Consider the following 27,945-nt stretch of genomic DNA (forward strand, 5'->3'; position numbering starts at 1 on the left):
GTGCTGAGCACAGACAAGACGGGGCTATGTCTGCCAGGCTGGATCGCAGGTCAGAGATCACACCTCTATGTATCCTCAGAGGAAAACCTAATACTCCGTTACTGAGGAACAGACACACAGCTCTTTCTCCAGACCTGTTATCACCACAGATATGCATCAAACTTGCAAAGACAGCAACAGCAGATGGGAACCACAAACCGGATTGCAGTTAAGATTAATCGTTCTTGGTATTTTCTTCAGTTTCAGTGAACAAACACAAACTGCACACCCACCGGACATTTGAATTCAAAGTGAGGCTCTTGACCAAGATTTTGACTTTGCAGAAGGATCAAGAAATGATCACGGAAAAATGAATAAGAGCACATATCAACAAAAGCAAAAAAACTAAAATATTAGAGACTGCCACAGGCCAAGAGGACAAACAAAGACGTTCTTCATTTCTACAGTTTGAATCCCTTTGTTAATAGTTAAGAGTGTGTTTGAATCACACAGCAGCAGCTATGAAAGAGCTATAAAAACGAAGAAAAAAAACTGGCAGCAAAAAGATTCAGTCTTCCATTCATCAATAAACATAAAAAAAGACAAAAAATTGCGCAGTGAAACCACCACAAGCATTTTCTCTGCTCATAAGGAGACTTTCTGTGTGGCGTCACAACAGAGCCAAAGAAAGAAAGAATAAGAACTGTTCTGTTCTTTATTGATTCATGTGTTTGTAACCACCGAAGGGAACAACTCACACCCAGCTTATGAAAAACCAAGGAAAACTTAAAATTCAGGACAGACCGGATGTTTATGACTCCTACCTAGATACGGGATGCAAGAGACCATACTCTGGTTGCTTATGAAGTCCCTCAGACGTTTATAGTTGTCTTCTTTGGTCATTAGGAAGTCGAGCCGATCAAACGTCACCTTGTCCTTCCGACTCAGTAACTGCAAGAAGGCAAGGAAAAATCTGGTTTTCAAGTTGGCTACAAGCCTGAGACATTTGGTTTTGACATAAACACCAGGAAACATGCTTTATGCAATGAGATCCTTTCCTTTTTTTTATGCTGGTTTGTGGACCAAAGATTATAGTTTCTAAAATGATTCATTAGACCATTGTCCTTGATGAATGTCTTCACTTAAACACTTTGAAAGGCTGCGTTTTTTCAGCGGAGGGAAAGGAAAATGAGAACATGATGTTAGCAAGTAGGTTTATCCAAAAGTGAATGTCGAACCCATTATTGCAACCGTTCATTTGTTTAAAGACCCACTCCAACGGAAATTGTGTTTTTGGTATTCTCAACGTGTTTTTTTTGTAGTTTTTTCTTTATGATGGAGGACAAATATAAAGAAAATTAAAATTAGAATTGTATTTCTGAGTATTTAATCATTGTGAATCAGGAGTAAATGAAAAAATGCAGTTTGAAAAAGCTTATAATTGTGTTATAGAAACTATCATCTACAGTCCACAAGCGCCCTGCTTTGCTCCATTCTGATGCATCTATTTGTAGACGACTACATCCATGAACGTCATCGTTTTCCTCGTCTGAGGCGTCATCTGGATCAAAACTGGACGGCTGGATAGCTCAGATATTAGTCGCCATTCTTGTTAAACCATTAATGTTAGGTTGGGGGTGTGAGGGGCTGTAAGCTAGCAGGAGAGCGTGTAAACAGATGGGTAACGGGGAGTGGGGGCGGACTTACTCCCCACCACAATTCAGAGGTGAGTTTTTAATGAACGTAGAAAACGACACAGTTTTGTTTTGTTTTTATTTTGGCTAAAAACAGCAAAATCATAACTAAAAGACCACTGGGAACACTTTTAAGCAAGATCAAAAGATGATCAGAGTGGGATTTTTAAACACAAAAGGGTCCTTTTTTTAATTGTCGTAGACAAATGTTTGTCTTTCAATACCAACTATGCCTCATATTTTGGGAATATTCAATCATCGACTTCTTACCGCCCATGTTTTAGTCAGCCTGAATATGGGGGCGCTCTGTAAGCCTGACACCACAGCCATGACTGCGTGGAGGTTATTCATGTCGCAGAGTTTCTGCAAAAATGAAAAGAGTCATAAATGTGCATTGATGTACAAACTCGAAGAGGAAACTGAAATCTGCATGCACACTTTTACCTTGGCAGTGCGGATATAAAGACTCAAAACTTCAGCTCTGATCTTCAACGTCTGCGCGTGGAGGATCTCTCGTACCACCCAGAAACTTGTCTGGAAAGCAAAATCGGCATCATCACAAGGTTAAAATGTGAGCGACAAGACCAGAAGCATGTGCAGCAGCTCCAACTAAAAACCAGGAGCGCCAGAGAACAACCAGTAGACAATAAATAAAAGTCAATTCCAATTGAAAATAAGAATTTTAGAATCTGTTTCATATCCATTTCAGCTCCTTTGTTAGATGTGCATTCCAACTCCTAATGTGTCGGCTGAGAAATAAAGAATAAAAAAAAACACCCAAAAAGCAAGTAGAATGTGTATAAGTGTCTGCTTCCAGAGGACTTGGCCAGTCTGATGAAGAAATGTACGTCTTGAGGGAGACTGCTGGCAAGATGCAGTGCCGTATTCAGACAATACGGCACTGCAATTCATTCAGACAAGCCAGTGAATCAATCAGTGTGTACACTGAAGAGAGGATGGAAACAGGGAAAAAAAGAAGAGTATGAGGTCTGAGAAAGGTTTGATTCGCTGAACTTGGTTTCTGAAAGCTCACAGCTGCTCTCAGGACACTATGTTCTTCTGAAAAGACATGCAATCCAGCCTGACCGTTTTCCTTCTTCTGACACAAGCAAAGTCGTACTTAGAAAGGGGAAATGAAAAAGGTTTTTTTTTTTTAAATCTGCAATATTAAAGGAGATTCATCAATTGTGTCACTTCAAAATGTCTTTAAAAACAGGTTAAAAGAAAAAGGGGGAAAAATGCTCCCAAATCAGCAGAACATAGAAAAGTTCCACTAGTGAAGAAAGTCCTTCAGAAACAGACACAAACGAGCCTATGTGGGAGTTTGACATATTTAGTGTCCTCTGTAATCCCACTTAATCTCTGGGGTTAGTCTGAGAGCACAACTCCAGAATGACTGCACCTACGGCACGAATATGCAGAACATGCATCTCATACAACCTTGATCTGCAAAAGAGAACAGGAATGAGATCACTCGCTTGGGACAGCAGTGACCCCCCCCCCCCCCCTCATGGTGTTTCTCTGTGTGTTTAAATGAGACAGGCTCCTTACAGGAAGCTGTGTTTACAGATCCTGCACAGCATTTCGTCCTCAAGTACAGAGGATGACTTCATTGTTTGGGTGTATCAAGGTCCCCAGATGGAGCTATAGGGCCTTGTCATTTTATTAATTAAAAAAGAAGTAGAATCTGGTGAATTCAAGCATGTGTTGAATGGTACAAATGAAGAGTTTCAGAAAGGATGCAGATTAGTATCTGCAAGCTAAATGACTCTGCAGTCAGAATTTTGATTGTAGCCTTACAAGTATTCACTAATGCATAATATCCATAAAACATATTCAACGTTTTCATTATTTATAAATACAATTCTACCCAACTCATGCAGTGAATTTGTCTTTGTGCAAAAACCCAGAACAATAAATCCCGGAGCATTCATGGCAGCACATTCAATAGTCTGGCCAATTATTTTCTGCTTCATTGGCACCTTAAGCCGAGCAGCAAGAAAACCAAGACTGCAGAAAGAAAAATATGACTTCAGCTCAGGGAAAGTGGACTTTCTGGGTCCAAGGTCTTTTATCCAAAAAGGCTAATTTGTCTTGGCTCATAAAGGCTCAATGTGTGCTAAAAAACATCTTGAATCACTGTTTGGGACAAACTGGAGAAGTTTCCACAGCACTATGCTGCTGTTGAATCATTTCTGTTTCATACTGTAAAGCAGTAAAAAAGCATCCTTTGAGCGGTCGAGATGGTGTTAGAAAAGGTCATGGCTGCTCCTCAAATCATTACCCATAACCTCCTGGTGAATTTGTCCCACAGGACTTCAGGGGAGATGCAGCAAACCCAAGTCCAAATAAAGACGGAAACAAGGAGCAGCTTGGAACAAGACTTTTCTCGGGTTTATTTCACCAGGGGAGTAGTTGAGGCTTATTTTCAGCCGTTTGCCTTTCAAGGTGGACCCACAGTTCAACAAGTTAAGCCAAGGCCAATACACCTTCCACAGCAGCACTTCTGGCAGGGCTTGTGTGATTATTCAGCATTTTGAGCTGCACTTGCTGCACATCTGACAGACTAAAAACATAAATCTACATGGCAGCATTTTCCTTTAGGTGTGCCATGACTGTACCCCATGAGCTACAGGTGTAAACGACTTGTGTGACTCACCTGATTGAACCTGCGGGTGAAGGCGACCACAGTTGGAGCGGAGCGGTGTTTCTCTTTCTTGTTCCAGCCACAGCTCGCCAGCTCCTGAAAACACAGGAACAACCATGGAAAATGAAGTTATGCAACGACCCACGGGGCATTCTGCGCGCAGAAAGCGCTCGCTTAATGTATCCAGCAGTCTTGCTGGAGGTCACTCTGTGGGACATGGAAAAGAGCAGCAGAGCAGGATATGAGCGGAGAACAAAGCAGATGAGGAGGAAAACGGAAAGAAAAAGACAAGATCCAGAGATTAATGAACCACTGGAAGCAACAAGCTGGCTAAGCCATACAGGAGTGGCATCAGCAGAAAACTCATCATGGTAACTCATCATTTCTATCTAAAATGAACGAAATACATGAAGAAGAAAAATTTAGATTTATGCAAATTGCATAAAATCTCATTAGTGTCAGAATATTCCTACATTGAAGCAATTTAATCTACAAGTTTTACCATAAAAAAGACAGAAAAAGCATCCATATCCCTAAAATACCCAAATGCAAAATGTGTTGCACTGACTATAAATAACCTCAAACCAATATGTTCCAGACATTTTAATTTGTTAATTTTCTGTCTTTTGTAGTCCATTTTTAGCTTAAACCAACAGCACATTCAGTGCGGTCACTGCACTTCATTAAAAGACAGAGCAGAGATTTTGGAACAGGAACAAAGTAAAAGTCAGAGCTTTCCCTCTCCGGCGAGAGCACTTTGCTGTTCAGCTGCTGTTCTAAGTAATGAGCTGACGACCACACAGAAAAGTGTGGAGGGCAGGAGGCCAGTCCTCTCTGTTGGACCCTCGAGTCTGTCCATACGTGAGGGACACAAACATAACACCAAGGAAAATATTGCGCAGGCCCGCCTCCTGAACCCCGCCAAGTCTTAGACTTAGACTCCAATCTGAGGAGCTGAATCAGCCTACGCACTAGCCTTTGAGGGGATATGGCAGCTTTGCAAAGAGAGCCAGTATTCATTCAGTCTCTGAGGCAAATACATCATCTGCAGATGCTAAGAACATTCTCGTGAAGCGCAGGGGAAATGAAGCACTGTGAGTGAAACATCACACATTTATTTGAACCCCATCAATTATTTCTATCATTTTGAAGCAAGTTCCCTTTTATTTAGGGCTGGACGATAATCCATTTGATAAATTCACTCTAATTTGCTGTTTAAGAAGATTTATTTTTGGGAAAATCTGGATTTTTTTTCAGCATCCCAGTATCCCGCTCTCCTGGGCTCCCGTTGTTCAGAGTAAGGTCATCACGCTCGTTTTTCGCAACGCACAGAAGTTAAAGTTGCAACTAGCCAAGAGGACCTTACTCCCAAAAAAGGAGAAATCTCTTCAGTTATATGGAACAGGTTCAATTTTGCTTCCTGAGACTTGGAGTTAACATATGCTGATATGCATATAACATGCTGAAAAATCAATTTGAAAGCTATAGTTAACGAAAAGCGGTAACTACACCTGAAACAGAGGCGCTCTGTCGAGCGGTTAGTAGTGTTGCTCTCTAGAAGATGCTCAAGCTAGCGGCAGCTCACAAAAAAGATAGTTTCACCAGCATTTTTACAGCGAGTTGTGCTTTGCAGCGAGTTGTGCTTTGAATTCAGGTTAACTCCCAAAGGAGATGTTAAACATAAAAGAGTTGTTTTTAAATATATTCTGTAATTTGTATTTTTTTTCCTAAGAAAGCATATGAGGAAGGAAAAATAACCAATTACAATCAGAAATCAGAGATTTCGCTTCACCCAGCTCTACTTCCCATCTGATGCCCTCCAGGACAACACTGGTGGTGATTCTTGCAGTGAAGACGTTCCTTTAGCTTAGTTTACCGCCTGGTCACCGACACAGTGACATATCTGCTCCAAACCTCCATCCCTGCTACAGGGGATTTAAACCAGCAACAATGAGCCTTTAAGACTGAACCACCACTGGACCTTTCCAACTATCCACCTATCAATCAAACTCAAACTAAAGTAAAGTGATCTATTTTAGTTTTACTAAATACAAGTTGTGTTACCTCTCTAGTCTCTCCAAAAACCTTTTGTGTATGGAAAGGCTTGAATATGTAGCTAGGTAAGAAAAGACATTTGGAGAATGCAATTAAAAAAGAAGGCTCACTCTGCCTGTCATTTTCACATTTTTCAATAAAGCTCGGCCCTGTGCAGTTGGCAGAAGCATTTGTGCTGTTGGGGATCCAGAATTAACACAAGAAGATCAAAAAAAGATTAAACATGCCAGTTTTCAAACATTCAAAGAATGAAGTCGACATTTTTTAAATCTGAGCCCAACCTGATGCAAATAACCTAAAAGTAACCAATGTCTTATATGGCTTTATTTAGTCAAAAACCATGTAAAGAAGAGGATCTACCTCAAGTTATGTGGAAACCCAAAACTATGAGGAACTCCTAAATGACACATTGACGTGGATAAAAAAGGTAAGAAAGAGGGCCTGAGAAAGGAAAATGGTAGAATGCAATTATTCTAATAGATTAAAGTCCCAAAACCTAAACCACACTGCACTTGTCCCTTTAGAGCTCTTCTGCAGGAGGCGACTATGAATCCGGCCCACCAGCAGCCCTGGTTCCAGGATACAGCTCCACTCATGCCAAACTGGGCAGTTTAATTAAAAATAGATAGCTTTTAATCTCAGGGTGGGTGTCGGGCTCCTGCCTGAGGTGGAGGAGCGTCTTGCAGCCTTGTGCACGAGTGAAGGAAGATCAGAAAGTGAGATTGATAGGCGGATTGGTGTGGTACCTGGTCTCAAGCGGTCGTTGTACCGGTACAGGTCATGACCTCTGGGTCGTGACTGAAAGAACTAGGCACGGGTACAAGCAGCTGAAATGAGTTTCCTCCACAATGTGGCTGCGAGCTCTCTTAGAGATGGGGTTAGAAGCTTTGTCAGCAGGGAGGAGATTAGAGTAGAGCCACTGCTCCTCCACACTGTGAAGAGCCAGCTGAGGCGGATCAGTATCATCAGGATCTGGATCAGGCATCTGGTTTGGATGCCTTTAGGATGCTTCAGAGCATGTACCACCATGCAAGATCCCAAGGAAGACGCAGAGGGAATTTTCTCTTGGCTGACCTGGGAACACCTCAGGATTTTCCCAGCAGAAGTTGGAGAGAGGAAAGTCTGTCTGCAACCCAGCCCCAGATAAAGAATAGATGGATGAATAGAACGAATTGAGACAGAGTGATACTGAATTTCAGAAACCTCGACAGCTCGGAACTTAAATGCAAACAATTTGCAGCAGCAACCAGCATGCCATTCCCTACAAACAATGGAAAGAATTGCTCTTCCAAACATTTTGTGTGCTGTTGTAGATGCACTTTTATCTGTTTCTTATTATAGTTTAGAAAAGCCAAGATTCACATCTGGAAATTATTTGAAAAAAGAAAAATTGTAGGGTCCTTCCCAGATTTGAAATCTCCATGCGTAAACAAAACATCACAATTTGGGGCATTATAAAGAAATTATTCACTTAACAAAAATGAAGCCAAAAAGCAGAAGCAGGGTTTGGAAAAACTAAGCACACACTTAACTGGAGCTTAGCGGGTAGGGAGCAGCTAATGGTGTTAACCAGATGAACATGGTGAGGTGCTCATCAAAACGGGGTTAACACTTCTATGAAAGCATCATTTTTAGCAGCTAGTTGGAGCGTTCAGGCGTCTGTTAATGTAATCCAGAGAAGGATATAAAGCAGCAGTGCATTCAAAGCAGCAGCTGCTGCTGCCCATCAAGCTTAAAAGAGTTTCCAAGCAATTTGAAGTTCAAATAACAAAAAGGCATCAATGTCCAGATTCCAAAATAAAGTAAGTTATCAAATTCGGGCTGAAGAAAAAAGTTCTGTGGAACCAGGCGGGTTCCTGTTGTAAACATGCCAACATATTTATTATATTCTTTAGAGGCCATGTTGAAACCCACAAGATAAACATATTCTGGGTTCTTGCTAATCCTAATTGTTTTTTCATATTTTATCTGGAGTGCAACTTATTCAAGTTATGGACTGGCCAATCAGATGCCTCAATAAAAGGCACACATACGTCCACACCCCTACCTCTTGAAAGTGCTAGGGGTGTGGACCTCTAACAAGCTTACTCCTGATTGGCAGAAGTGGTTGCCATAGAAATGTTCATTCAGATTAAGTTGGACCAACCACAGCATACTGATGCTCTCTGGGTCCAACATGGCATGGCGCGGCAACATCTGGATCGTGAAAAAACGGGAAGTGAATCGACTTCATTTGGTTGTTGCCAGAAGTGAGCCATTTCCTATAGGCGACGTCACACTCGCTCGGCCCACTTCTCATATGCAGTCAATGGTTTCAACAAAGACTTGACAGGTGTACCAATCTTAGTTTTTGGAAAACAAATAGACTGAGGTCAAGACAGGTTTAAGAATTTGACCCAAAGGTCTTCACAACTTGCACAGGACCTTCAGCACCTGCAGGAACTGGCTGTTGCTCCCAAAGAGCTCAGGCAAAGCTCGCCAACTAATGTCAATAAATCACTCAGTTGGCTGTTGTGATGGTTTCGAACTGAAAAACAAAGTGGAAGCTTTTCCCCTCTGAAGCCCTTCAGCATCTTTCCTTCAGACAGCATTTCATAAACTTTCAGCTGCAGATCATCAGATGAACGTCTGCTCACCAAAGTGCAAAAACAGAAGAAGGGGGAAAAAAAGCATCCTCAGTTGTTTTTATTCTATCCCCTTTCTTCCATTAAACATCATATTGTTTTCCTTCACTAACCTGCAGGCATATTGAGCAGATAAACAATTTCATTGAGAGTAAACGCAAATGTGGGAACCTCTGCTTGATCTCTGCTAAGTCGATTTAGACAGGAAAGGAAAACATTTCGATCAATTTCCTGGTGCCCTGTCCCCTGTCTGTAATCAATCTTGTCCTTTTAAAAAAGACATTTCATTTTGCAAACCAACAGCCAAGAAACATAACATCAGTTCATCTGGGAATTGGATGTGAAATACTAGTCTGCTCTGCTGTGTGGATTCCAAAGAAAGACCTTTTTACATTCAAATCAGCCTGACCTGCAGGCCGAGGAAGACTGTCAGAAGGATCTTCATCCACAGAGGTGCTAACAGCTCAGTCTGACTCGTGCAGTCCAGCTGCTGTCACTCCTGCATGCTGAAAATCAGCTGCCTTTCAAGCCGGCACACACACCGAGCTACATATTCAAAAAACAGACAAAAGTCTTTCTAAAATTATCATCTAAATCTAGATGGAAAAGTCAGATAGCAATGGAGGGTTGAGCTTCCTGTCCACGGCCGTTCTTCCCAGACGTTCGTAGTTTACGTTCATTTCTCCCCCCCGCTACAACAGGCGGTTATCATTACTTAATCATTGGGAGGCTTGGCTGGATTGCACAGGCTCTTCTCCATACATCTGCTTCACGTCACCACTGGAACTTCTCACATAATAACATCCTCTGTTCAACTAACATCTCGTCTCGGAGCAACGTTGCCAGGACATCTGATCATGTGTGAAATAGGAAAGAAAAGAAATATGGGTCGCCTCCTAATTGTGACACAGTCGGTTATGATGTGTTTATAGTTACTGAGAGAGAAAAATATTAGACATTAAACACAAAAGCCAACAACTCAGCGCTGATGTATGATCAGTTCAGTCATGGCATTTCTGAGTATTTACTAATGAAAATCTTGGAAGAAAAGCTACAATAAAATAAAAAAATAAACTTAGACTTCAGAAAAACAGTTTTGTTTTTTTATTTTGCTTTTAGCTGCAGGGGTGTTCCTGCGTAAATCTGCAGGAAAAAGTCTTCCAAATCAACTTCAACACAGAATCATACAAACATCTTTTTTTTTTAAATCTCATTTTGTTTATGATGCAGATGTTAAGAAAAAAAAACTACAAAACAATCTTATGCAATCTTATTGCAGACATGAAATCCTGAAATGAGACTGAGAAATGAGTCTCTCAAACTTGTAAAAAAACAACATTACATCATACTGAATCATGGAAACAAACAGTTTTCCTTATTCCACTCCCTCATCCCTGAAAAACTGAACAACAGAGATGTAAGGCTTTGTTAAAAACGGATATTCTTCTCTAAATAAAGCTGCTTCTCTAAAGGATTACCCTCCTCTGTTGTAGTTAACTTGTGTACAGTTTGGTTTCACTGTTGTAACATGGCTTTACCGAAGAGTTAAAAGACCAAAAAGGATGGACGTCAGAGAAAACACTATTGCACAACACAAAAGAGTCAAGGATGCCAGGATATTTTCCTATTCCAGAGCTGAACACAGTTTAGCAGCAGGCGTGCAGGAACACACACGCCTGCTTTTCCCATCATGGGTCTGCGAGGAGAACGGACAGCAGTGGAAACCAAAGCGGAGTTCGGGAAAGTTCGCTGTGTCTGTGCTCGGTCACCTTTAACAGATCTAACCATCAGTCAGATAGTCAAAACCTTTTTTGGATACATTTCTGTTCCTGAAAGGCAAAAGGATGTAACAGCCTTAAATCCATCCTTCTTTCAAAACTCCAGTGTAAAAATAAGTGCAGCTTCACACATCCACACAAGTGCGTTTCTTTTTATTGGTCTTGTAATGATAGTAGTTGAAGTGGACCACATGACACTGAACTGCGGTCACAGTGGTCAACCTTAAACACAGGTTACCCATGGCTGCTGTCAGGAAGGAGGCCATTGGCCCCTGAAGCATGAGATTACAGCAGCTCTCACAGCAGCAGACCTGACGGGTGACGCTATTCCTCAGCAGGTCCCTGCCTCTGTGTGGACGCGCATCTTCCCAGACCAGAGTTCACGCAACTCTTCATTCTCATTTTGTACCCAGAGCAATTGGAGATGGCAGTCTATTCAGTGACATGTCTAGCCTATAAGGAGAAAGTACATTAGAACTACTGTTGGTATTGTGCTATTATAAGATCTGATAATCTCATTAAAATCAGTTTCATGTCTATAATCTTGCCTATACCCTGATGTGCTTCTTCATTTATATTCTCCTTTTCACAGCTTAGTCTTTAGCTAATCCAGAACAGGTAAAGAAAAGTAAATTCAAAGACCCCTGCAGTGTAGCTGAGCAGGACAGAAAGAAAAATGTTGTTCTTTTTTAAATAGATCATTAGCTCCACACAAAAGAAGGCTAATTATTTTCCACAGGGTTTTGTTGGTTAGGATATTAGAGCAAGTAGGCAATAGCCATAAAAGAAAGGTGTTGATTTAACCCTTGTGCTATCTTAGATGACCCCACCCTTACATTGATGTGTTCTCCCTACCATGACAAAGGTGGATAAAGGTGGAAAGATTTCATGTAATCCATGGACACCAGTGAGGATCACAAATCATTGAAGAAAAAGGGTTCAGAGCACTGTCTAGTGGGTCTAGATGACCCAACTCCCAATGTTAAAGTGCCAGGATAGCACAAGGTTTACGGAACCAAGACTCTTTTGCAATGAAACTTGAAATATCAGTCTGAGAAGTGAAGTAAATGACCACAGCGCTGAGGGTGACATAAACCCAAGTTTGTCTAAACCCACTGACCCATGTTTCCCAACAGGAGCTCGACACCCTGAAGAGCTGCCTATGATGTCAGGAATGCTCATCTGTTTCTGTGCCCCACAAATGTAAAGTGGAGGTCAGACAACTTCCGAGGGGCATCCATCACCTCCTGGACCTATGTTAGGAGGATTCGTTCGGTAGCTCTCATATACACCCTTCTCTATAGAAATGCTATCCCATTACAGCTTCACACAGCCAAAGGACTGGACCCTTTTTGGTGTTGTAATGAGAGGAGTTCCCAAATGTGGCACTGTGTCTGTAAGCAAAAAGTTCAACTTACTTGTCTGTTGGTAATTTTACAACCAGGGCTTCCCAGTCTGAAAACATTGACTTTTTTTATCTTGCAAAATATTGGCATGGGTCAGCACAGCACCTGGTCTCATCACCTGAAAATCTGATGCTCGATTTTCTAATGTTGACATGTTGGCATCATGATGTCTTAAAATTGCGTTTCTAAGTATTTTTTTAAATGTTTGTGAATCAAAAGCATATGAAAAAATGCAGTTTGAAAAAGATCTAATTTATGACGCAGAAAATATGCTGGGCAAGCTTCCTGTTCCAAGATCTCATCATTGGGGAGGAGAAAGTGAGGTGGGGTTGCTCCGTGCCAATAGTCCTGCCCACAACTCTGAGGCAAATTTCTAATGAACCAATGCCGCTCTGAAGAAACTATGTCCTAGAAAACGACACAGGTTTTTTTTGTTTTTTCCTGAAAACGGCATAATCATTATTAAAAGACCACTGGGAAGGCTTTTAAAATAGATCAAAAGATGATCGGAGTGGGAATTTAAGCAAAAAGCTGATAAGCCAATGCTATTTTACAAAAAATGAAATAAAAAAAGGCATAAGAGCTAAATAATTTAACAAAAAAACATGTTGATGAAACCAGAAAATTCCCCTGAACTTCTGAAGAAAAAAACTGTTTTACCGTCACAGTTCCGTTCACTCATGCACACACACATTCAGTGTGTGAATGTGTGTGTGCTACCTTACACTGGCGCCAACCTCAACCATCAGAAAGATGTAAACAAAGAGTGAGGGGATCAGTGTCTTACCCAAAGACCCTTCAACACATGGGTGGGCAAGACAGGTAGAGAAGGTCGACCACTCTACCTCAGCACTACAGCTGCCCAGAATTCAACGAGATCTCCCATCTGACAGTTGGCTTGCACTCTTTTCTGTTGTCATCAAAACATTTGTAAATGCATTTCAAAAAGCAGCCAGTGGGCAACCTCAGACGTTCTATTCAGAGTAACTTAAGTCAATTTATACCAGGTGAATACTCGATTCTGATTGGCTGCTGGGTGTGCATTAAAACCTGATAACCGCACGGTGAAAAAAAAGTTCCGGTCACCTAGCTTGAATGTTTCGTATCACTGCGCCGGCTTTTAAAAAACAACCTTTTTCTTCATCATCTGGACAAAAACAAGCGGTTAGAGGGGAACTTTCTCTATGAACTAATGCTTTATTCAACCCATCGGAAAGATCAGCATATATTTATTGCCGAATTGTGACTGCAGTGGTGGTGCGGTGCGACGCGGACTATGTGTTACGTGTCGCGCCGCATCACGTAACAAATAGTCCGCTTTTCGTGAGAAAAGAGATTTTTTTCCAAATCGGAAAAAACAAGTATTAAGGACTAAAACTGGTTAATATGTATTGCTTTTGTAAGTGGCCATGGTATAAGCCGGTTAATGGCCTTCGAAGTGTGCGTTATTACTTTTTAGCGAACTTCGCGGAAGCAACCATCCGACGCGAACGGCGTGCCTTAAAAAGTAAAAACGCACACTTTGTCGGCCATTAACCCTCACATAAGCGACTATCCTTCCAAACAGGAAGTCATCTGCCTCCAACAAAAACGGACAAGTTCTTCAACTTTGAGGCAGTGAGAAAGCACTTGTTACTTGAAACAGAATTGACTCAACCCAATTGTGGTGGGATACACGATAAAGAAGGATGAAAGAAAAGAAGGGCGGATGTTAGAACTTAGCAAGAATTTAGTTGTGCTTGTTTTTTTCAAATCGCATATCTATCTGTGAAAACTTGTCGATCCAGGATAGTTCTATAATAGAAAAGGGTTTTTAAAAAATGTCATCAGAACATAGTGCTTTTAAGTTGAAGACATTTCGCCTGACCTTTATTAAAAAATTCATTAAGGACTCAGTTAGAAAAACGCGTTTTCCAGGGAGCTCAGAGGCAGTGAAAAAATGTGATGCAGTTTGGGAGCCCTGTTAGAGAGGTTATGCTATGGTGAGAACAGCAGATAAAGTGATGCACCCTTCAAAGCAGACTTTCTCTTCATAGTCTGGGATGTTGGGAAAACATCAAAGCAAATGCAGATGGAAAATTGCAAAAGCACATTCGAATGATTCCGCATTTTGTTTGTGCAGCTATTAGAGCTTTAAAGTGGTAAGAAGGAAAAAAACATTACGCTATGAAATCTGCTCACATCACAACAAACCAAAAAAACAAGACTCACCTCTGGCTGAATGGCTTTGAAGACTGGAGCATCCATGAGTGTAATCTGGCCCTGAGGGGATCAAAGGGAACAGCTGGGAAACTCGCTTTGTTCACACATTCACACAAAAGAAAAAAAAAGACGTTTTTCGACTAGACTGGTTTTAAAGTTTCATTTTTTTTTTTATGTACTTTGAATTATTGAAGTGTAAACCAGTTAGTTTTGACTTTGCCTTTTAAAATAAAAAAAGCTTTGATTCACTAAGACTGATGTGGTTGTTTTGTTTTGTTACCAGCAACACTCTAATAAAGTGGTTAAACAGCACCTCCCGGTGGTGAAACACTGCCAAACAAAAACCAGTTTTGTTTTGATCAAACGTCAAAAACTCAAAATGGGAAAAAGTTTAGAATAAACCTCAAAATAGTGCATTTATTCTGTACAGCACTCTTTGCCATAGCCAAACATAATCTAATATTACTGATTCGAGCTCTCTGACCCCCTCTCCTGCTTCATCAACCCATCTCCTCCCGTACAGCCAGATGTGCAAATGAAGATCTCCACTTACTGCATACTCCTCAGGAGTGACCTTCAACACATCAAACACGACAGCATCAAAACTTTTCTTCAGCTCGGAAGACGCCTTTTCACTGAGAGACTCCGAGCTGCTGCATTTCTGAAAAAACAAAACAAAAAAACTGAGGCACAAAACATGAAACATTTGTAGAAAACTGGAAAATGAGAAAACACTTTCATGACGTGAAAAGTGCTGATCTGACGAGCGCCTCACCTCAGAGACTGTCAGAGCGGCGGTGGTGACACTTGGTTGGCCATTAGGGAGGTCCATCATTCCCATAGCATCAAGGATTAGCGAGGGAGACCGTTCATCATCTTCAGCTGCAGGAAAGCCTGTCTGGCTCTCTGAACACACAAAGCATGACAGTCAAAAAGACATTCTCCAATTTAATCAGGGCAATTATTCATTTGTGGAATTTTAGAAGCGAATCGTGCATTTGTAGATTTAAGTAGAATAAATTAAAAAAATGCCATTAATTGGAATTGTACTGCAGCTCTGCAAGCGGCACCTCAGCAGCACTTCCTGGTGGCTGACATAGGCGATATCTTGCAGAATGAAATGGTAATCTAAATATTGAATTGCAGGTTGTGCCAAAATGGCTAGTAGTTTCGGCCTCAATGTCAGGCTTGAGCCAGCAGACCTGTAGAAATGTGGGCCACGTGGAACCTGCACAGCCTTTTCCCCCAATCGCATTTGAGAGGACAGAAGAAGCTTAGGTGGGGCATTAAGGAAAAGATCTCCTGTGAAGGGGTTTGAGGTTTCTAAGATGCACAACTCTAAACGGCTTACTCTGCCTACTCAGCTGCACCTTAACAAGCCTGTTTACTAGAGCTATGATGCGTGGAGCGTTGTTCTGGAAGCAGTCTGAACAGAATAACAATACAAATCTCTAAAAGGAAAGCATATTGCTGCAAAACAATGTACTGATGATGATGCAGACTGGCATGAATTCATGTGGGGCTGGTTAAATAATGTGCAACATCTCTGTAGGCAGCTCGACTGTTTTTCCCCCCTAAGTGAGCGCAGAGACTCCCGATCTAAGACACGTGTCTCAACATCTGTTAACAACCTGACATTCCGTCTGCGCAGTCTGCCAGCTGGGCAGACGGGCGTTATGGTCTGGAATGTGTTCCCTGCATCTGCGGTAAGACCAGTCCACTCAGCAGCACTGCAGGGCCACTTCTTGGTTTCATAATCATTTAAAGAGCGATTGGCCAGTTTGCTTCTCTGCATTTGTTAGGGGCTGAAAAGCGCGATCAAAGGCTTTCACAAGCTTCTTGATCATCATAGGTAGACATCGTGACAGATGTTAGAGACTGGCCTGAAGAAATCAGATACCAAACACACAATGAAAGACAGTTTTGAAAACTGACTCATGAGACACTGCAGAAGCTATAGTTAGTCCTCAAACCTCCTAATTCATGTTAAATCATCATTTTCTTGAATCTGGATAGCTGCATTCTTGACATCTCTGATAATAAAGCCCCATATGGAAGCTTTTGAAATCATTTTTGTTTTACACCAAAAAAGATCTGTTAAAGATCGTGAAATAGATCAGTAGGATCCATTAGTTCACATTTTCCTTGTTCTAACTTTGTTTACTTAAAAAAAAACAAAAAAACGTTTTTTTCAGTTTTGTCTCAATTTTTAGTTAGTTTTATACATTTGTTCAATTTTTTCTGGGGACTGACGGCAGTTAAGAGCCAAAACTTTGTTTCACCCAATGAATTGTTTTTTGCTCATTTTTCCTTATTACAGGTTAAATTTAAAGTATTTTCAACTAAGTATCAAACAGTACAGTATAAAAGCGTCATTCAACCCGCTTCACTTTCCACCAAAGGTGAACTGGAAAAGAATACCGTTCTCATGTTTTAACACATTCATATTTCTTTCATGAAAAATGTAATGACTCACATTGAGCCAGTAAAAAGAATTTATTAAAATGATTTTCAGTAAAGGAAACTGACCGCCTTCCTTCTGGTTTTTACAATCTGACCACAGAAGAAGGAATACCAACCTTGGAGCCACCATGGACAATAGTCTTTTCAAATCATATCAATAAGCACTCTTTGTTTTCTGATGTGTGATTTGTATTCATGGTTCCTGATGATTATCTATTGAGGAATTCGTAAAAACCATTTCTCCAATACTGAAATACTTTTTTCTAATGACAGACATGCATTTAATTTTGATACGTGATTATTAAATTAAGTTAAGCCTTCTCACGTAATTAATATGCACTTCATCTTTGTCATCGATACGAAGTTAAAAACCAGAAAACAATAATTTTGTTAAAAATAAAAAAGTGAAGTAAAGCAAAAGAAGGGGTGGGATTACCCAAGTTTATTTTCCCCTACGTCTTTTCCAGCAATTAATTAAACTTCTTTACACAAACTCAATAAGTAATGGTTTTAATGTGCCATGTGTGTATAAGAGCAAATTTATGATTAAAAGTAACTATAATTGAATTATTTACATGTGGATGTGGATGTATGCGCGTGTATATATCTTGTCCGACTTGCTAAGTTTTATTTTTGATTTGATTGCTTGATATAAACCATTTCCAAATACAAGCAATGGAAAAACAAGGAAATCTGCCATCAAAAAAAGCAGGGATACAGTTGAAAAGTGGGCTGTTTGTCCTAAATCCTGACATTGCTGTGAGCATCAGTCACACAATTAACAATAAAGATGGAGCCTAATAGTCTTTCAGGCTCTTTTAACAAGCCATGCTTCAGGAACCATTAGCAGTCTCCTGCAGTCGTTCTCTAAGACTAAAGACACCATCCCTCTCATGTTGTTAGACAGCGCAGTGTAATTGTACAGGAAGCAGCGCCTCATTTGAGTTTACAAGTCTGAGTCTGTTGTTTAGAAAATACCACATCTGTAATTATCTGACTGTTTGTCTCCTGAAATTATCAAAGGTGCTGCTGAACAAAAATGAAAATACTTGTTTTCTCAGTAAGATTTTTCTTATTGCAGAAATACCAGATTTTATACTTGCAGTCCAAACATTTGCCACGATTTATTATGAGGAATGCTTTAAATACCACTATGTCAGAAATGTTCTCTCACCAAATACTCCAAATAACAAAACAGTCTGTATTTGCTCACAGAAAAAAGAGATGTATCAAACTGCAATCATCCCCCAGGGTGACTCCAAATGATTAGCATGCCACTCTGCAGGCACACAAACAACTCCACAAATACCTTTGCATCCCCGAAAGGAACAAGAGTCCTTGCAGAAACAAGGCCATACTCACAAAGATGTGTGTCAGATTCGCATTGTGCTTTCTGTGAAGTTGCCTATTGTTCTGGATTCCTGTCCGACTCTCCTTCTGTCTCCAGCTGCCGTTATCTGTAAGGGAAACAACGGAAGAAAGAAAAATAAGGAAGTAGGAAATGTGAATAAAAACCGTGAAGGCACAGCCATATGTAACCGTTATCCATTTTTGTTATTGTTTTTTTTTTTTCCTAAGACTTTCTTGGACTCAAGAGTGAAGATATGCAATGTAAAATTGGAAGAATAAGACCACATTGAAAGGATATGATTAACTTAACTTAAGGTTGCATTTACGTTGAGTTTGCTTGAACTAAAAAGTGACTCACTCACACCAATTGTTGTCCACTATATTCATAGTAATATCGATCTCCTTCCTACAATACAGTCCTCACATTAGTCAGTAGGTGTCTCACTATCCTTCCAGATAGTCTCTGAGCCTGCCTGCTGGCAGATGGGGGTTAGCCTTTAGCTCTCTTGGAGGGGCTAAGATCTCCTCATTGTCCACGTCATCATCATCATCATCATCCCATCGGACAAACCCTCAAAAACAAGCACAAACTGGATAAGGATTTCTAGCAATCTATTGATAGAAGTCCTTTCAAAAAATGAAAAATTCCACCTAAAAGTCTCAAACTATGCCCAGACAGCTTTTGGGATGGTCATACAGTGAAGTGTCCATCCCCTGAATAAGCCGCTCCAGGTAAGCAGGTTGCCAGGTTGCTGCTTCTTTGCCGTCATTCACTTTGTTTGAGCTGCTTGTCGGTCTTGATCTCAGTCACTCTGATCGGGTTTGCGTCCAACTTTACCCCACTTCCAGCTATGCCCTTTCAAAGCAGAGTGGTGGATTCCTTCATCCAATCACAGGAACTCATCCTGATGCAGAACTCTCCTCTGCTTGGCTCCTCCGAGAAGGAACTGAGCTGGAATGTTTTGTGAAGTCCAAGGTCCAGTTGACACGAAACAATGTTCGCGGTGATGAGATACAGGTCAGTATTTGAGAGGAACAAATACATGAGCCGACCGGGCTTTACTACAGAAAAGAATCAATCTCAAGGAGAACAAGATGGGAATTAGGAGAGAAAACAGAGAAGCAGGCAGGACGACTGAAGGTAAAGCCAGTCATGCTGGTGCTTGCAGAAGGGCATGTGTCGCTAAGCTGCGAGTGACTCAATACAGTCCAAGGCAGGTGCTGTGAATCACGCTGTTCCTCCCTCTATTCAGGCTCAAGCCTGGGCTTTCTCTGCATGTAGGTGTGTGTGGACTGCACATACTGCAGTCCACACACACCTACATGCGGAGAAAGCCCGGGGCTCTTCAGACACACGCCTGCATGTGTGTGTGCATGCAGCGCACATCCTGCTGCGGCAGTTTGTGCTGCCGTCTCAGGTGGCCCTGAAAGCAGGTCTCCACCACCTCCATGAAAGTACATCCTCTGCCCTCCTTCCTCTCCCCATCCTTCTTCATTTTTCTTTATATTTTCTGGATTAACATTCTTAATAAACTTGTATATTCCAAGTCCCACCCCAATAATCTTTTGTTGTGTTGTAAAAGCATTCTTGGGGTCTTTTAATTATGATTATGCCCATTTTTGCGAAAATCCAAATAACCAGGTCCTTTTCCTCGGACACAATTTCTGCAAAGTGGCAGGAGTTCATTCGAAATTTGCCTCTGAATTGCAGGCGAGACTGTTTGAGTAAGCCCGCCCAAACTTCCCATCACACATTTGTCCCTAACATTAGCGGTGCAGCAAAAATAGCAAGCAATATTGGAGCTATCCAGCTGTGCAGGTTTCAACCAGATGCCAACTCGGATGAAGAAAAGGCATCCATGCATCTAGTCGTCTACACGTGGATGCATCAGAAAGGAGCGGATTTGAATAAAGAAATACTTAAAAAATGTAATTTAAAACTTTTCTTTAAAAATGTCCTCCATCATCAGAAAAAGGCCACAAGAACATGTTAAAAACTTTATAACCCCAGTTTTTGTATGTGTTGGGTGTGTCTTTAAATTGTACTGAAGCTCTTTTAATCATAGCCGGATCAGTTAGTCTATTGGCTTATTTAGAGAGTTATCAATTAATCATCACTTGCTATTCAAGAGTGCAGCAAACATTAATTATAATACCTAAGAGCTGGAAGCATGGATTATTGATCCTATTAAGGATGAAACTGAGAGGCAAAAAAGGGTCTAAAACTGTCCGATCCGTTTTCAAAGGAAGGGAAACGGCAGCTGTTTCAGTTTTGGATTCATTGTTCTGGGTCATGGGAGTTTTATGGGGCCTACTTTAAAGCAAAGGCAAAGTATACCCTGGATAGGCTGCCAGTCCATCATAGAACACAAACCCCTTCACCACTGAAGGACAATTCAAAACAAAACAAAAAATCAACTTATGAAGCACCATTCTGGTATTTCCAAAGGAAACTCACACAAGCATGAGGGGAACATGCAAACTCCAGAAAGCCTCCAGCTGAGGTTCAAACCAGGGCCTTCTCACTGTGAAGCGGCACTACTAACTACTACACCACAGTGCAGCCCCGACTACAGTGCTTCCCAGATGGTCCTGTACACAGCAGACAGCTGTTAGCATTAGACACATGAATGCACTCTTACAAACAAACTTCACTTGGGTTTTAAAACGCTACAGCTTCCCTGTATCTGGAAGCATGAGATTTCACACATGAATGGCCACACGATGCCTCCGAGTGTTGAGAGGTAGGAATGTGATTAGGAACAAATACCAGACTGTAAACTGAGGATCAGACATGATTTTTAGCATGTAGCATCAACGCAGTGGTTGAGCCCACAACCTCTCTGCCAGCCTCATGAATGTCTCGCCCCCTGCGTGTCAATCACACGTCTTGCCCTTTTGTTCACAGTAGGTCGTTTTGTGATAAACCACATGGAGTCAGTCCGTTGAAAACGGTGCTTTTCCTTTATCGATCTCCTGCCCGGAAGGAAAAGCTTTTCATCACCTCTTCTTTGTCGCTTTCTCAGCACAGCCATTCTCGTAGGCTTGTCAGGTACAGGGAGAGCTTGGGGCATTTAAAATGCATTCTGCAAATTCAGCAAGGTCAACGAGTCAAAGTGGGTCAGTGTGTTGCGTCGAGCAGTGAGGGATGTGACAGCTCACGGAGCTAGTGCCTCCATCTCCTGTTTACATCACATAAGATAAACTTTGAAGAAGTCTTACCATTCAATATTTTTGTTCCGCTGTTTGTATAATGGATCTAAAGTCGTGTAAAAGTCAGAGACAAATCTTTATGTTGATTTGGGCAGCATGCAACATTTCAAAGAAAGATTTGCTTTTAAAAAATAAAATGCAGTCATAAAGACAATATCAGTTTCCTGTTTGGTTTAAATATTTATTGGGCTTGTTAATTATTTCATTCCAAGTCTTTAGTGTTTCTGCGATGCAGCATCACGAAAGACTGAGTACAGGTTCTCATGTTGCTCCGTTGAGGCTGATCAATCAAGGTATGTGAACACACTGTAACAGCAGATTGTCCCAGCATGTCAATATTTAGTGCTGTCACTCAGCAGGTTAGATGTTCAAACAGGATTTGGTGGCAGTGCCTGGAGAGTGATAGTGGTGTGTGTGTGTGTGAGTGCACGCAGAAAGGGTAGGGCTGTCGTCCAACTGTGTGTTCATTCTGAGTTGTTGTTGAGGGAACATGACAAACAGACCCTCCACTCTTTCACTTAACATACCGCTGATGATCAGGCTGTTAGAGGTCCATAAGAGGATTGTAACATGACGGTTCAGACTAGCTGGATCAGAAGAATATACAGCAAGGCAGAAAATGATTTGTCCATCACTAATTCTACAAGATGTCCCATTTAAACGAGGAGTTTGGTCTGTAATGTTCATCATAGATACACTTCAAGTGAGACCGAATGTTTGACAAAATAAATCCAGGAAATTTGTGTTTTTGATTAATCCATTTGTATAATGATACCAAAAATAAGTATTTAGCTCCAACAAACAAACAAGAATTCTGTCCCTCACAGAATAGTTACTTCTTCTGTCTTCTACTTGTTAACTGTATGAATTATTGAACTGGTTATCTGTATAAAAGACACCTGTCCACACCCTTAACCAGTCAGACTGTAACCTCTCCACCATGACCAAGACCGAAGAGCTGTCTGTGGAAACCAGAGACAGGATTGCTCACCTGAACGAAGACTAGGACACACCAATCTACAATAGGAAGCACCTTGGAGAGAAGAGATCAGCTATTGGAACAATTATTAGAAAATTGAAGAACTACAAGATCACTGACAATCTCCCTCCACCTGGAGCTCCAGGCAAGATTCACCAGGTGGGTACAAATGGTTTGAACAATTAGGAAAACAGCCCAGAACTCCGCAACTCAGAACTGACCAATGACTTGAAGAGAGCTGGAACTACTGTAACAAAGGTTACTGTAGTAAGCAACCCGCTATGTTGACATAAGTTCAAATACTCCAGAGCTCCAAAGGTCTCCCTGTGTCAACCAGCACATGTCCAAACTAGTCTAAAGTTCTCCTGAAACCAACTGTATGATCCAGAGGAGGGTTGGGAGCTCATGTGATCAGACGAGACCAAAATGAAAGTCTTTGATGTAGACAACACTTGCTGTGTTTGAAGAACGAAGAATGCTGAGTTCCATCCCAAAAACACAAGATCCATTGTGAAGCATGGGGGCTAAAACATCATGGTTTGGGGGCGTTTTATTTATTTATTTTATTGCAGAAGGGATAGGACAACTGGTCCGTATTAAGGAAAGGATAATGAGGTCATGTATAGTATGATTAAGAATAAAACTTCCTACCATTAGTGAGAGTATCGACTATGAAACATGACTGGATCTTCCAGCATGACAATAGTCCCAAACACATCACCACGGCAACAAAGAAGTGGCTTTGTTTTAAGGTTCTGGAGTGGCCTAGCTTGTCTCTGGACCTCAATCCAACAGAGAATCTGGGGAGGAAGTTCAAAGTCCGTGTCGCCCAGCAAAACCTCCAAAACATCCAAGCGTTTAAGAAAATCTGCAGGGACGAATGGACCAAAATAGCAACTACAGCAAACCTGGTGAAAACCTATATGAACATATTGAGAAGAACTTTTGTTAATGGCCAAATTCATCAATCATGTGCAACATAATACAAATGTTTTAACATTCAGACAATGCAATTTCCTGAATTATTTTTCCACGTTGTGTTTCTCACAGTTGAAGAGCAGCTATGATGAGCAATACAGACCTCTCATCTTTTTAAGTGAGATACTTGACAAGTACTTTTTTCCCTCACTGCATATTTGTCCACATAAGCAGAAAAATGCAGCAAAGGGCAATTTCATTGTACTTGTAATTGTTGCAATGACAATGAAGGCAATACCTACATTCATTCAATTAAGTCACTAGTTCTACTCCACAAGTACAGCATTATGTTCCCAAAATACTGAAAAACCTTTGAAGGAACTAACCCAAGCCATCTAAACATGCCTCTCTTGAAATTTTGCAGATTTCTCCATTTTTTAATCTGCATTTGAAAAATAGGAACCCTGCTAAAGAGAGACTGTAAAGAAATATTATAAAAACTGAATTCAAATTAAAACAGATGGTGCTGCTTGTTGCTCAAAAAGTCATAAAAACTCTCCCTTTGTTGTCGGAAGGGAGTGTTTAGTTAATAGGGTAACCATAAAGTAAACAAACCTGCTATAAAAGCATAATCTACATCTTTTCTGCACACATGCAGCATTTAAGACACTCAAACATTAAACTAAACTATTCTGATGAATATTTAAAAATAATAATAACAATTGGGCCAAAGATTTGTTTAAAAGTGTTAAAATAACAAAACTTCATTTCAGGAAATGGATTTCTTTCATGTGAAATTCATGTTTTTCATTTTGAACACACTGTTAATTTTTCCAACTCAGATTTCACATTGATAATAGTTTAGGCTTCACACGGCATACAAAAACCGTGCGCATATACAACTGTAGTAGACATGGAAAGGTCACGTATGACCACGTGTAATCTACAGCTTAGAGCAGCCATTGAATTGAGTAACACTACAAGTGCTAATAAAAAATAAATAAATAAATCACTTTCTGCTTATCTATCAACTACACCGGAAAGAGACCCTGGTGCCAAGCCGTGTCAGAATAAAGTGCCAGGACCTTGCAGGAGAAGGCTGCCATGGTGCAGGCAGAGCACATGCCTGTCTTTTTTACTGCGTACCAGCTTTGGGCTGACTTGTGGCCCAAGTGAGGTGCAATTAGGGCCCAATTAGGGCAGGCGCCCTAATTCAAGTAAAACCCTACCGCTGAGGCCTGGGTGACCAACCGAGTGACGACAGATGAGTGGGAGAAAAGCAGAGGAAATGCTGGCAGCAGCACTGTTTGTGGTCATTCCCTGCACGGACTATTACTGAGGGGAGGGTGGTCTAACAATAGAGGGCAACAGAGCAGTCAGTCAGAGTAGTAATGTTTAGAGGAAACCGATATGATCTCGATGTCTTCCTCTATGAGTCTCTGTGGACTGGCACAAGTTTTACACACAGTTATTAAATAATCTAATGGAAACTAAGCAAGACTCCCTAAGGCTACAATCAGCAGTGCATGTCAGATGTGACAGATAAACTGCAACAATGATAAGTGGGAGAAAAGCGAAAGAATGCACAAGTATGTCAACAAGATAGAGCGGAGCGAGCGGGTTGAAAGTGGAACGGCGTACCGGTCCACTGTTAACATGAGCGATTTAACTTGGACAGACGAGCGGTTCAATGATTGCTCAACGAGCGTAAAGACATAAAGCAGATTCAAAGCTGGGACTCTTTATTTACCCCACCTGTCCACTCCAAAATGTGGGACATTGTTCTTTCGGATAATGTTTTTCACACGCGGTACTTAGAGTCACATTTAAAGCATTTTCTGCTTTAAAAAACACCTGTTAGATGTTTTCAGCTTGAAAGCTTTAATAATGGGATATGCTAGCAATAATTAGCAGAAGAGCCTTTGAAGTGGAACAAAAGGATAGGGAATACCAAACTTGGCGGCTCTGTTTAACAACCATGTCTGATGAAGTGATATGCTTCAAGATGAAAGGCTGCAAAGTTTCTGACCTGCAATCTTGTGAAAATATCATCTATAAGAGAAACACTGGACTGTTATTAAAGTGTTGAAATGCTTGAATGGGTAGCTGCTAGCACCATGGCACAAAAAAAAAAAAGAAAAATAAATCTCAGCCCCAAAGTGAAAAGAGGTCAGATTTCCAGCCTGCAAACAGGGCTTTCTAACATGCAGATCTAAAATACAGAAGACACAAATGTTGCTTCCCGTCTGCGGTTCTACTTTAGTCAGAACATTATTGAAGAGAAACCGGTATTCAGCTTCCACAAAGTGGTTTAAATGGGCAGCAATATTTTGAATGTTCATTTAAGGACAATGCAGAACATGTTGGCATATATAAACACTATAACTTATGAAATCCTGTTAAAATTTTAAAAGCGTTTTTTTATTTGGGATTGTGTTATTTTAAGGCAAAATTGAAAAATTTGTGTCGTTTTTCCTAGAACACAGTTTCTGCAGAGTGGCAGTAGTTCATCAGAAATTCACCTCCGAGTTGTGGGCGGGACTGTCGCCGCGGGATGAGGCTGCACTAACTTCCCATCATCCTTTAGAGGCAGAACCAGGGTCCGCTTGGGCGTATTCAGACTGAAAATGTGTTCTGAAATATAAGGGAAAACGTCCTCAGGTTCACTTAAAGAGGACCAAATGTGTCCGGTCTGAATACACCTTTAAAATAAAAAATAAAAATCGGATTTGAAATGTAATTAAAATGAAATAAAAATAATTTGGAAAAAAAAACATAAAAATTAATCAATTAAGTATTCTGGCAGCCAGCTCTTATGTATCGTTTACCAAATCTCTGACATGGTAATGGATTAGGCCTGCACAATATACCGCAAATTTATCGTTATCGCGAAATCAAGCTGTGCAATATGCATACCGCAAAAGACGGCGAAAATCGCAATAAATGATTACCTTATATGTGCTAAAACAAACTCATGGCAGCTTGAAATATTGAAAAAATGAAATAAATCCCTTTATGTATTTAACCAATCAGAAGGACCCGTTCACGTTTTTGATCAATCAGATGAGCCCTTTTATGTTTGATGTTTGCCTCCTATGTCGACAAGGGTCATTTGGAGTATAATTTTTAAACTGTTGCAGTGAAATGGAAATGATGTTTTTGTTTTTTTTGCTATTTGTTTATATACCGCAATTTATATCGTTATCGCAATATTAATTACCAATATCGCATATCGCGAGTTTTCCTCATATCGTGCAGCCCTATAATGGATATTAATTAGAGTTGATGCTATTATGTTTTGACATCACAAAGTAGATACGTTGGCTGACTTCTGGAGAATAAAAGTGCGAACAGTTTACTGACATTGGCTAAAAGGTACCTGGAAGAATCTTATCCACAATAAGAAAGATTGAACCACATATGTGTAGATTTTACACGTAAATGGGCCGTTTTTTATTGGAATTAGGAAGGTTATGGAAACACAAAAACACATGAAACCAAAGGGGGGAAAATGATGTCAACAGATAAAACAAAACTACACTCTTCCATGGAACATTTGTTTAGGGCTGCAAGACTTTTTTTTTACTGTTTTTAACAGACACTACGTGCCGCAATCCAACAATACATAATTCTGGTGCAACAATACTTTCTTTCTATACATGACAAACTGAATAAACAGACACAGGAAACTGGATAAGGAGGAGACTTAAACAATGGCTGTATAGAATTGGTCCCACCAGAGACAAAAACATACTTTTTACATTTGTGCAGTAAATCACTTGTTTCATCTCAGATGCAATCAGTTTGCTGCCATTTAAGGAATACTCCTTGTTCCCCCCTGCCCGCCCGCCCTGGGTTAGTTTGCTAAAAGAAAAAGAAAAAGGTTTAAATAATAGAAATTAAAACCCAGTGGTCCTCACTTTAAACATGTTTTTGCACATAATTCTAGCCATGCGATCTGCTTACTGGGCAAGAGTGAGACAACAGCTAAACACAAGCTTTCAGTGAAAAACAGAGACGGGTTACTACACGCCTGACTTCCACTGACATGACACGCGTCTGCATGTAAACCTCTTCGAAACTGAAAACAACAACTGGAAATGGTACATGATGCTACAAAAAGAAGGAAAAAAAGAGTAATCTCTAGACAGGAGACAAAGAGGTGAAAAAAAAATATTCTCATAACTGCGCTAAGCGTCAGTTAAAAAGTAAAAAGAACTAGATACCATATATGTTGGATTATACCTTGCATTTTATTTTTGCATAGTTTAGCCAGGTGTACGACTTACCTGGAAATATTTAAAAATATATCTTGGCTCATACATTCGTTATTGTCCCACTAACAACAGCTAGAGGGCAATGTAGGTGTGTGTATTAGTATTTGCTACTGACAGTTAATGCAGAAGAAGAGGCGCCAGCCAAAAACAAACATGGAGGAGGATGTGATTGTTTTCTTCCTGAACTTTATATTTTTATTATTTGCCTTGAGACATCATCATTCTTGTTTTTATTTTTTTCTTCCAAGGACTAATGCGGGACAGCAAGTCGTCTAATTGGGTTACAGAGACATGGAAGTATAGCTAAAACCCTCAGACGCAGCTCCTGCAGAAGGTAAACTTCGCTGTAAAATTAAAAAA

General features: G+C 40.6%; 1 protein-coding gene across 16 annotated transcripts in view; it reads right to left on the reverse strand.

Moving 5' to 3' along the window:
• The window catches only part of ralgps2 (Ral GEF with PH domain and SH3 binding motif 2), a 62,561-nt gene that overhangs the window by 24,294 nt on the left and 10,322 nt on the right, over nucleotides 1-27,945 (reverse strand). For 12 of the 16 annotated variants that reach the window (XM_078946253.1, XM_078946257.1, XM_078946256.1 and 9 more), the window contains 8 exons: nucleotides 18,211-18,305; nucleotides 15,161-15,291; nucleotides 14,939-15,046; nucleotides 14,395-14,445; nucleotides 4,333-4,416; nucleotides 2,118-2,207; nucleotides 1,944-2,036; nucleotides 804-930 (listed from right to left, as the gene is read on the reverse strand). In XM_078946253.1, coding sequence (XP_078802379.1) covers nucleotides 804-930; nucleotides 1,944-2,036; nucleotides 2,118-2,207; nucleotides 4,333-4,416; nucleotides 14,395-14,445; nucleotides 14,939-15,046; nucleotides 15,161-15,226 — 619 coding nt within the window. In that variant the 5' untranslated portion in view covers nucleotides 15,227-15,291; nucleotides 18,211-18,305. Of the gene's footprint in view, nucleotides 1-803; nucleotides 931-1,943; nucleotides 2,037-2,117; nucleotides 2,208-4,332; nucleotides 4,417-14,394; nucleotides 14,446-14,938; nucleotides 15,047-15,160; nucleotides 15,292-18,210; nucleotides 18,306-18,560; nucleotides 19,350-22,402; nucleotides 22,514-25,830; nucleotides 25,855-27,945 lie in introns of those variants that run through there. The other 4 variants (XM_078946250.1, XM_020702606.3, XM_011474356.4 and 1 more) reach the window with 4 other exon arrangements.

Source organism: Oryzias latipes, chromosome 4 (assembly GCF_053564925.1).
Source record: "Oryzias latipes strain Hd-rR chromosome 4, Olatipes_Hd-rR_3.1".
Taxonomy (NCBI): Eukaryota; Metazoa; Chordata; class Actinopteri; order Beloniformes; family Adrianichthyidae; genus Oryzias; species Oryzias latipes.